General features: G+C 40.8%; 1 protein-coding gene across 3 annotated transcripts; it reads left to right on the top strand.

Moving 5' to 3' along the window:
- The first annotated feature begins 690 nt into the window (after positions 1-690).
- LOC120794995 (cytosolic 5'-nucleotidase 1A-like) lies at positions 691-8,137 on the top strand. 3 transcript variants are annotated; one of them, XR_005708188.1, is made up of 7 exons: positions 691-1,239; positions 2,455-2,622; positions 2,877-3,006; positions 5,784-5,906; positions 6,094-6,278; positions 6,551-7,015; positions 7,154-8,137. XR_005708188.1 is itself a non-coding variant. In XM_040136423.1 (6 exons), exons 1-6 carry the CDS (start codon positions 1,078-1,080, stop codon positions 6,920-6,922), a joined length of 1,140 nt encoding a protein of 379 aa, XP_039992357.1. In that variant the 5' UTR covers positions 691-1,077; the 3' UTR covers positions 6,923-8,137. The 3 variants fall into 3 exon arrangements, 2 of the variants coding, with proteins under 2 accessions (XP_039992357.1, XP_039992358.1); XM_040136423.1 differs by having other exon boundaries at positions 6,551-8,137; XM_040136424.1 differs by lacking the exon at positions 691-1,239 and adding an exon at positions 1,688-1,901 and having other exon boundaries at positions 6,551-8,137.
- Positions 8,138-11,637: the final 3,500 nt, after the last annotated feature.

The following is an 11,637-nucleotide window of genomic DNA, read 5'->3' as shown; positions in this document are numbered from 1 at the left end:
TTCATCTTTGTTCCCTGCATCACCTGTCTGTTTCTCTGATTGATGCCATATTTGGAGAGCTATATATGCAGTCTGGTGTCCACACAGCCAATCAGATCCTAGATGTGGGAGTGCCAGCTGGTCTGACTCCCTGGCTGTTGCCTGGCAACTGGGACTGCTGCTTCGTATTTCAGTCCATGATAGAATTTTGCAGGGGTTTACACGAGGAAGAGGCAGGAAGAAATGATCATTAGATGCACAGGGGGAAGCAAATGGCCCAGGATGGACTCCATTTCCCACACTGCTGAGCAGGAAGATGAATTGTAATGTATGATAGCTAGTTAAGAGCACATGGGATAAAATCCTGCTTTTTTAGTAATAATATTTCAAACAAAAAGAACAATAACGTCTTCAATTTAAAGGATCTATTAATACACTGTAAGATAAAATATCTTTTCTTCTATATTCAAAGATATCAAGCTCCGCCTCTCTATTAAGAGAACTGAAGCATGAATACATTTCAAGCATCATGACACAGCAGTGCTTCGACACACTGGCCTGTTCTGTCCAATAGGGTGCAACAACCAGTTGTCACATAGATGAAATGACATGCTCTGCTGCTGCGCCAGGGAATTACACACCGAGAGGGTAGAAAAGGGGGCGGATGCAAAATGGCTTGAAGTCATAAGTATGTGTGAGGGAGAAGAACGCACAGAAAGACAAGCACAGAAGAGCTGAAAAAGGAATATAAGACGAGTGATATCAGAGATAAGAGAAACAGCTTGAATTTAGTAGTTTCCTGAATTTCCCTCCACCTCATCTTTTATTCTGTGGCATCTCACTCCTACTCTGCCTTTTTTTTAGAGCATTTATCTGAGTGCCTCCGCAGCTGCGGACAGCTTGATCTCATCTCCTGAGTGCACCAGGGCTGAATTCAAATTCTGACTATGCAAGAGTGAGTAAGGACTTTGTTGGGAACTCCTGCCAAAGCGAGTGAGAGAGGGAGAGAGAGAGACAAGAAAAGAGAGCCATCAGGGGACACACTGCGACTCAGTGTGGTCCTGTGAGAGAGAGCGAGAGGCGGGCTGAACAGGTAAGATGAGTCTAAACAATGGTCAAATTCTGACCATCAGTGGACAGGACTTGACCAGAAATGGCAGCAGCAGCAGCAGCAGCAGCAGCAGCAGCAGCAGTCGAGCCCCCTGGGAAGACGCTAAGATGGTTTTCAAGCCCTCCACCCCCACCAGGAAACCCAAACCAGTGAGTATCTCTACCGCCTTCCTTAGGCAGCATGCATGTAGAGGTATAGTTTCTATGAGTTTCCATGTTTTTGTAAAGTGTCACAGTTGTTGACAGCAGGGACGATGTAATCCATCACATGTATTACAAGTGAATTATTAAGTTAAATATTATGTTGTTGTTACTTTAGAGCTGACGTATGTCGCTCATCCCCGCTAGTTAAAGCCTGCCAAGACACACTTGTGTTCACTACTTGAGGCTGCCTATTTCACAGTGGCCAAGACTGATGTCACATGATGAATGACAGATGAGAAAAGACAGACACACTAACCTCTCAACTTTATCAGAGAATAGCCCTGGTAAAAAAAAAAAAAAAAAAAGAGCGTGAGGTTTACTAGTGAGTGCTGCTTCATTCGAAGCCTGCGGTTAACTGAAAAAGGAATTGAAGAAAGAGATGTAGCTGGGAGAAAAAGGATATAGAGGCTCGGTGAGGCATTATTGTGTCAGCTGGAAACTGAGCAACAGATAGAGGGGTCTTATTTCAGATCAGGTGGATAGTTCTCCGTGTAGGCTATCAGTGGCCTCGTTTGGATTCCTTTCCTGGAGGGATGCATCAAAATACAAAAACAGATACAGCAACTACAACTTCAGGAACTTGCAGGATGCAGGGGATTGTCTCAGTTGTAAGTCTGGCACAAATATGTCAGAAATAAGTTCCAAGTTGAAATATCTCACAGTGTTTGTGTTTTTAAATCTTCATAAAATTTCAGTAATATCAATAAGTTCAGCCCACTCACAACCAATTACAATCGAACTCCTGTCTGCTTTCTCAGCCTCCAAAGAGTTAACAGGTATCAGCCCGGTATGTGGCTCTGCCCTATCAGACTCTTGCAGAGGAAAGTATTTCATATCACACCGTCACTTCTATTCTGACACATCAGCTCACTCATTTTACCCACTGTTGTCAGTATGTTAGGCACTGGCAATAAAGCCTTTATCAAATTATTCCTGTCTGAAGGGAAGTTACAGAGTCAGCAGATGTTTCCTCGGCATTCTTGTGTTACTGCTCAGAATGTTAATAATGTACTGTGCCCCTGCTGGCAGAAAAGTTGCAACTCTGAACCTGATTTCAAACAACATCAGCTCCTCTCATTCAAATAAGACAACCCACTGTGTTTGTGAAGAGCAAGGCAGAGCTGCATGTGAATGGAACATTTTTAACCTCCCATCTTCCAGCCCAAGCCGGAGAATGCCATCACCATCGCCGTGTCGTCTCGAGTCCTCTTCAACATGGAGAAGGAGCAGCAGATCTACACACAGAGAGGCATGGAGGATTACATTAAGTATCAGGTGGAGCACGAAACAGAGCCTTTCAGCCCCGGACCTGCCTTCTCCTTTGTCAAGGTCAGAGCCTATGGGGAGAAAGAAGTGGAGAAACATACACAGCACACACTCAAAAACACATACACACTATATAAAACCCAATGTGGAGTGATTCATTGGTGTCATTGTTATGTGTTGGGTCATGGATGAGTAATAAGCATTAAACGCCAACCCACTCAAACACTCACACACACTTCCATCCCCACTGCAGTGATACAGTATTTTATTACAGCTTTTATTTTTTAACTCAAATCTGTGTTTGGTTGTGTTGCCAGGCTCTGGAGGCTGTGAACACTCGACTTAGGGAACTTTACCCCGAGAGTGAGGAGCTCTTTGATGTTGTGCTCATGACCAACAACCATGCAAACGTCGGACTAAGACTCATCAATACCATCAATCATCACCGTGAGTTACTACTACACATGGATGATAAAAACTTTCTGGGATACTTATAAAATAACCTTTTGTCTGGTGTATGTCCTCCAGCATCTCTCGCTTTATCTTTTTCGCTTGTTTTTTTAAAGCTACAGTCATATTTAAATTCAAGGTGTAGAATGAGTGTAGCATCTTTCAAATTATTTGTTGGAAACTGTCCTCCCCTGGAAAATGACGTCTGTGAAAGCAGCTTTTTATGATCAATAGTTATGTTTTATTGTTAGCCGACCTCCAGTGGCCATAGTAATTATGACGAGAGCAAAGGAAAAAGTCAGGTGGCGTAGTATAAAGAGTCTGCATTAGGAGGAGGTTGTGGTGGATGGTTGAGGCCACTCATAGGACTGTATAGGACTTTGACACCAGAGACAGCTTTTTGTTTCTAATTTCAAACCAATAGTCGTTGTGTGTGTGGTAACCATACACACAACCTTCATAACCTTAGCATGTTTGTTATTGTAACCATGACGATGAAGGTCCGGTTCGCCTGCTGCCATAGGGACACTATTGCAAGTGATGATCCTATGTAGCTTATCAGAGAGGAGGGACCAAAAAACCTATAAGGTCATTTACATTGGAGGACTTGTTGATTTGGTGGCATAGGTTTTTGTGTGTAGAGAAAGAGACAACCCTGGTGAACTTTGGTGTAGTCCAGTGTTGCTTTTCTCCCTTTATCTGCCACAGTGTGTTTTTGATAAAGTCAACTGGGGGCTTTTAGTTACAACTCATATCCCTTTACAAAGTATGACTTGTTAGAATTTGATTCCCAAAGATACACATTCATGCTTATCAATTGCTGTTAAAAATTTTTGGTTGACTAGAAAAATTATTAGAGCTTTATGTAAGAAAGGATAAATGTGGTGATATAATTTTTATTTTTGTCAACAAATCCCAGGAAATTGAAAAAAGCAAAGAGTAGAATGAAATGAATAACAATTAAAGCCACACCATTGAACTGATGACACGTTCCTTTATTACAAAGATATTACACGGGCACTGTAGTTTTTTATGAGTAAGAACCACATACATCATCCTGTTGCTGTAGATACTCACTAGAGAATCAAATGTGTATCAATCCACCACTGAAAATAGTCCCCAACAAATGCACAATTTCCTCTTGTTTTTAGTTACATTTGGTAAAAACTAAAGTGTCCTGATGTTTTAGGAAATTACTGGGCTTTTAAAAAAAAATGAAAGTATGTATTCATGACCTCTTCCTCAGCATTTACATTTTCAGTGGGAATCGAATGGCCTTAGAGCTGAGAGGTTTAGAAAGTTGGAAATTAAATAAAGAGGACAGAATAACACATTGTAGGGTTTGGTCTTTTCACGGGATCTGTTGACAATCAGAAAAATATAAAACGTCACCAGCCTCATCCTTTAAAGGAACTACAGCCACTACACTACAGCCAGTGGCAGCTGATGCAAATAATTTTTTTTCATGCTGAAGGGTAAATTAACTGTTGATACAGCTTCAGGTCAGTTCAGCTACGTAGGCTAGTTCAAGTCAGCAGGGTTGCCCGTTTTCATGGCTTTTGAGATCAATAACAGGATGTTAACAAAAATAGATGTAAGCATACAGTATGTGTAGAGTCAACGTTGCACATATGGAAAGTTTGTATCGTAGGTCAATTCCAGCTTCAGCCACCAGTTGTAACTTCTCAGTAAACAACTGGGGTTCCCATTGCGTGATTAACTGAAATAGCACAAGACCTACCAAAGGACCATGTACTGACACACACACAAACACAGACTTAGGGACTCTGGTGATGTGCTATCACGCTGTAGATTCTCTAGCTGCTTTCAACAGCTGGTCCTCTCGATTCCCACACTGTGAGTGACTTTGTGACCCAGTCCCCCTCCCTGGGTCACACAGATACGCAAGTGTGTACATCAAGACATCACAGAATCCTCTGTTGACTGAGTGAGAGGAAGAAATGGAAAGACACAGACAAAGAAAAAGAGGAAAAGAAAGGAACTGGCTGTAATCTAAGAATGTCTTGTCCTGTTCTCCCTCACCGTTCCACTGAAGCTATTTTGTTTATTTCCTCTGTGAAGCCCTGTGTCGACAGACTTCCACTCAGTTTAAGGGGTCGCTCTCATCCCTGTGGATAAACGGGGGGTGCTGGTGGTTATGGTGGGATCTTTCTCATGGTCCACCCACCACAATATGTCCCCCAGGGATAAGTGGTGGGAGTTGGGGATCTGTGGTTCCTCACAGGGGTTTGGCAGTCCCTCACTCTGCGCCAAGTGATATAGTCGAGCCAAGCAGAAAAAGCTGCACAGCCTGGGACAAGACCTGAGGCTCTCTGCTGCCATGTCACTCGCGCTTCCTCTTCCCTGCTCTGCCCCCTGAAGCCACACACCACAGGCCAACAGTATTTGATGACCGGAATGCAAAAATAGGTTATTCCCTCCGATTCTTCATTATTGTTGTCATTTGCTGAAATAGCAAAAATTCTAACTTTCTCAGGTTTTAAGGATTTTCTGCTATTTTACTTTTATTGATCATAATTGAGAGGTTTAATTTTAACATTTTTGAACTTCCCTCATTATTTGTGCAGGAATACACAGGCAACTGCGAGGGGTGGCCAAACTATAAAATCAAACCATAAGTAACATCAGTAATTCATACAAACACACCCCCCCCAAAATATTGTGTGTGAATTATCAGCTGACTCTTGAGTATGGTATATTCAGTTTTAATCAGATAAACTGTTCACTGAGCCTTTGATTCCTTCTCTCCGCAGAGCTGTTCATCGAGCGCTTCTGTATGACTGGGGGAAACAGTCCCATAGGCTACTTGAAGGCCTACCACACTAACCTTTACCTGTCTGCGGACCCAGTCAAGGTTCGAGAAGCTTTGGAGGAAGGTCAGTGAAAAGAGAAAGAAGCTGAAAGCTACTGAGAAGCTGGAAAAGTTAGTCGTTGTCTCTGCCATGTGCTATAATGTGCTCATATGCATTTAATTTTCAACAATAACTTCAACAGATAAGATTTCAACTCAATACACAGTACAAAATGTGTCTCCATGTGTGTGAAATACTGTGCGTGAACCAGGTATAGCAGCAGCCACCATGTTCACCCCAGAGAAGATGAAGGAAGTGTCGGAGACTCAGCTGCGTGTTGCTTTCGATGGTGACGCCGTCCTCTTCTCCGATGAGTCTGAGCGCATTTACAAGGCCCATGGACTGGACAAGTTCTTTGAGCATGAGAAGGCACATGAGAACAAGCCTCTGGACCATGTACAGTATACACATAGTGACGATTATCAGTATCACACTACATTTTGCATTTCGTACATTCAATTAAAGGATAGTTCTGGTTTACTAAAATGCACGTCTTACTTTGCTCCTCATCGATGCCACTAAAATTGTACACATGAAAGCAATTTCTACGTGCTGGAAACATTTAAACCCCAAATGACATATGGGTTTTTTTTTTAACCTGTCTGCCCATTTATTTCTTGCCCCTCTGACTTGTTTTAGTGATCCTGCATCCTTCCGTCTTTCTGCAGGGGCCACTGAAGGGTTTCCTGGAGGCTTTAGGAAAGCTGCAGAAAAAATTTTATGGCAAAGGCCAGCGCATGGACTGCCCCATCCGGACCTACCTGGTGACGGCTCGCAGCGCAGCCAGTTCTGGTACCAGAGCCCTGAAAACTCTGCGCTCGTGGGGTCTTGAGATCGATGAGGCTCTCTTTCTGGCAGGGGCACCTAAGGGCCCCATGCTGGAGAAGATCAGGCCGCATATTTTCTTTGATGACCAGATGTTTCATGTGGAAGGGGCGGCGGAAATGGGGACAGTGGCGTGCCACGTGCCCTATGGGATAGCTCAGAGAGTTACCGCGACAGGAATAATGGACAAAGAGACTTCTTCAGAACCCAAGTAGCCAGGACATCACGGTGCAGAAGGACAGGAGACTAGAGGGACATGTCGTTTTGGCTTTCAGCAGCTGAGGATGCGGTAACTACTGGAAAATGTGGTAAGTATTTCAAGATATGATAACATGTCCTGAAAATGGGTTGAAAATGTAATATAACCCAGGGGATGCAATATGAACACTATATTATATGATAATGTCAAGTCATTACACTAATCAAATCATTGCTTTCATGAACAGTTCATGACATGTCAGTCCATTCAGACGGTCACTTCATCCCTTGGTTGTTCCATTCATAGTTCATTAAGAGGGACTAATTTCCGATGAGGAATCCTTTCTAAACCATTGTAAGTAATACTTTTCTTAATGGTTAATAGATCATATACTGAAGCTCTATAGATGATTCTTTATGGGCCATTAATGAGAACAATGTTTGAGTTTCCACTTTTTATTAAGGGATGGCTAACCAACATTTAAAACTGTGTTACTACTAAAAAGAAAGGATAAAAACCAGCCAAAGGGATCATTTACAACCTGGTAACCCTAAATCTGTTCTTATTGGTATTCTGTGCTGTTTGGCTTCAAAATTTCCATTTGAAGTAGGAAATTTACCTCTGATTCCAGCAGCATCCTGTGTTATTTTCTGTACTGATATATTTTTACCCACATTTACCCATACATCGTATAATCCTTTGAAAGACAACAGCTTTTGAAAAATAAAGTATATTTAAAATCAAACAGAACCAAATAGATATTCTTCGAAATCTTTACAAATTCTTAATCATAGTTATTTAGACGCCAGGTTACTGAGGAAACATCAAGTGATTTAAGACCGTTTTTGATAAAGAGGGAGTCTGAATGCAGCCTGGCCGAGCTCACCTGTGCTACACAGCTGCACTGAAGACATGCAGTCAGTCACTTTATGCAGAATCTCCAGTTGGATTTATACAGTTTTATCACTTTACTGCTTGTCTGTGTATTTAAAAGTTTTTAAAACTGGTGCCTTTTTATCCATGTTGTTTAATAGATTTTTCTTTCTTTTTTTCTCAATCATGCACGTTGTTGGTAAACATATGTTGTACATGAGATTGTTTGATCGATGTATATGAATGTATTTTAATATGCAGAATAAATGTATTGGTAAAATTGGAATATTTTACTTTATATTTATTTAATATTTCTTCCTGTTCAAGACAATAAAGATAAGTTTTAACATATCTAGAATTTATTGTCTTCCGTCGTGTGTAATTTTCACCTCTGTTACTTGTCGCTAAAGTTCCCAAAGTTCAGTATCTCCCTTGTTGTTGCCTGCCTCTCTGTCTTATCCTGTCCTTTAGGTTTGTTGTTATTGATATTGTTGCACTACTGTTCTGTGACGCACGTTGGTACTGAATAAGACCAAATGAGTACTGTGGACTATGATGCAATCAAGCTCTTCTGTTTGAAGTAAAATTGACGGTATTCAAAAAACAGTTTCCTGTCTTTTTCCCCTGTTAAAAAAAAAAAAAAAAGTGGTTATTATTCATTGGGTTGCAGAGCTGAAAAAGGTGAACTCTGGACTTTCTCAAAATAAAAATAAAAAAAGGTTAAATACTGATAGTGGCCAAAATTATTCTCCCTCTTCACATCAGGGGGAGACAGAGACCAACATGCATTCAAGCAGATTTGTCAAACAGCTGATTACAATATCTTCAACATCACACTAAGGCCAGGGAATTCATTAAACCTGCAATAACTGATTTTTTGTTTTGATTTGTTTCTTTGTTTTTGTTTTCATCATTACCTTTTCAGTGGTTCAGATAATGAGTTATTCCCGGAGATGACAAAAGGGTCTTCCTGGCAGGTTGATGAGACTCTTGTGTATCTTACGGAGCATTTAAAAAAACTGGTACGGTGGAGTGTTCCACTTTTAAAAAGTTGAATTGAACTTTGGTTATCCAGTTCGAACTTAATGCCCTGTTCAATATCTCGTTGTCAGCTGGATTAGATGTTAACAATTTTTAGGATGCCTTATTGCCTGATTGTCTCCCAGCTTCAGCAATATAACCTGGTCTATTTAATAACACAATGGCTATTTTTACTATATTATCCTGTTTGGACTTTAGGTCTTTAATAGCCTCTCTTTCTGCAGAACTGATGTTCTGTTTCTTTAGCAGTGGATTTTTTTCTTTTAAGCACATTTTCAATATCCCTCTCTGCTAACTTAAAGAAAGTCTTCATTAGTGGAGTGCGATGGCATAAAGGTAGATTTGTTCTTAAATTTACTTTTTACATCCACTACTGTATCCCTCTATTTGGCATTACAGAAAAAATGTTTCAAGTGAAATTGTCTAAACAATTTGTAACAATCCACCTTTAAATTGAAAACATTTACTCAGTTACTGGGTACAAAAGAGCCCCCTGTTTAGAACAATTTGTTGCTGGGGTGTGACTCAAAAGGTCAATTTGTGTCTAATTGATTAAACACCTGTGTAAAAAAAAAAAGAAAAAAAAAAGTGGTTATTGTTCATTGGGTTGCAGAGCTGACAGAAGTTTCGACTTGTTACTCTCAATCAAGAATTACAATGAAAGCAAGCGCTGATAATATATAAAAGGTCAGCTTTACTTTACAGACAGACTTGTGAGTGAACTCTGGACTTTCTCAAAATAAAAATAAAAAAGGATAAATACTGATAGTGGCCAAAATTATTCTCCCTCTTCACATCAGGGGGAGACAGAGACCAACATGCATTCAAGCAGATTTGTCAAACAGCTGATTACAATATCTTCAACATCACACTAAGGCCAGGGAATTCATTAATTCTGTGACTGTGAACTATTTTTGCAGTTGCCAAATTTAATAACTGAAATAGTGCATTGATTATGTTTAATGACCAACGCCGTATTCCTGACCCAGCAGTTTCAATAGTAAACAATGTTAAATGGTTGCTTAGGACGTCTATTTTGTCACACTCTTATTACTACTTACACTCGGGACATTTAGTATTCAAAGATCTAATAATGACAAATATCTTTTAGATGAATGTTTGCTGATTTCAAGGAGCACTTTAGTCAAAAAGTAGTGTTGTTTTTTTGTATTTACATCATTGTTGCTCATGAGTTTCAGTTTCTCAAAAATGATTCTCGTAGTTGTTGACACATGAAGTTTTCTTCATACTATTGTGAAGAACGGAATGAAAACCTGTCCGTGCTTGTTTATATATCATATGAAAAAAACTTTCCTTTCCCCTTTTAAAATAACATTCCTTCATATTGATTAAAGTGTGCTGCTAATAATAATGGCTGGAGGAAGCATTAAAAGTGAGTAAGTCAGAGTCCATAACAACACCAAGATTTCTGGTTGATTTGGAGATTGTAGTGTCATGGATTCAAGGTGAGCTCTGCAGATATCCTGAAGTCATTTTAGACTTTGCAACCAAAGCTTTTATCTTAATTGACGTCCGTCTCCAGCCAGGAAACAACAAATAAAGCAGGGTTTTTTTCGTAGTAGAGAAGGAGCAGTCTGGGCCTGATGGTTCAACTAAAAACTGTTGAGGTAAAAAGGTAACAGTGAGGTTCAATATAATGATGATATTTTAGTCCACCATTAGGTTTAAGGTTTGTTTAAATGTTTGATTTTTGTTTTGGCTTTTATTGTCCTGTGAACACAGGGCACTGCCCCCCGTACCATAGAGATGTCATTGGACATCCCTGGATAAATAAAGGTCCAATGAGTAAATAGTACATTTTCATTTCCTTATTGTGTCCTGCCTGTTTCTGGACCCTCATTGGTCCTCATTGCCTGATGTTTATCCTTCCTGCTTGTCGACCTCTGCCTGCCTGCTTACTTCGCCCGTCGCCGTTCCCCCCCTTACCTGCTTTGCCTGGATTATCTGTTCAACGAAGGTGACCAGTTTGAACTTTTACACTGCGTCTCTGAGTTGTGCACTTGAGTCCTGTCTTTTTGTGAACCATACAATGTTTGTGAACTTAAAAACAAAAATGTCAGCCTCGTGGTGGCGCTGAATAAAAAACCGGGGGATCACCAAAGTCAGTAGGATTAATCCTCTGGGGACCATGAACTTCCCCAGGGCGGCCGGCTCAACCTGTGTGATGTGGCCACCGCTAGCTTTCCCAACATTTAGATGGCCTGCCACAGCACTCTTTATCATGGTCATAGAAATCTATTATGCACTAGTGATTTATGATCAACACCATGGCAGCAAAAGCACCATGACTGTCATTCACAGCAGCAAAGTGAAAAGGAAGATTAAAGAAGTTTGGGCGGCTGATGGGTGTTAAAGCTTTTGGTCACAACACCTTCAGCGCTCAGTGCTGTAAGTCTACTTGCTCACTGGCACTGGAGATTACAAAACCAGTACGTGATCATGGCGCATCCTCCGTCGAAACAGTTACCGGTGCCACACTCACTAGAAATCAGCAGACGTGCGTGCCTCACGCCTTATCTAAGGAAACCCCACGGGGCTAAGTTGCCAAAATGTCTGGAGAGAACTGCTCTGATTTGTCCACGAGGGACCAGCTGAATCCATTGGTATAATCGCATTTGCACTTGCTGTACAGCAAATATGACAAGAGTAGAAAGCAGTTTTTAACTGAGTCTGTCAGAGTCATGTCTTTCAGCTGATCCAAAATGAACCTACCTTTAACACTTTTACTGACGATGACAGGAACAAAACAGAGAAACGCTGTAGTTAGTGACTGCTCCTTCACACCTGCAGTAAGGA

Source organism: Xiphias gladius, chromosome 10 (assembly GCF_016859285.1).
Source record: "Xiphias gladius isolate SHS-SW01 ecotype Sanya breed wild chromosome 10, ASM1685928v1, whole genome shotgun sequence".
Classification (NCBI taxonomy): Eukaryota; Metazoa; Chordata; class Actinopteri; order Istiophoriformes; family Xiphiidae; genus Xiphias; species Xiphias gladius.
This window is presented reverse-complemented; position numbering and strand designations above follow the sequence as displayed.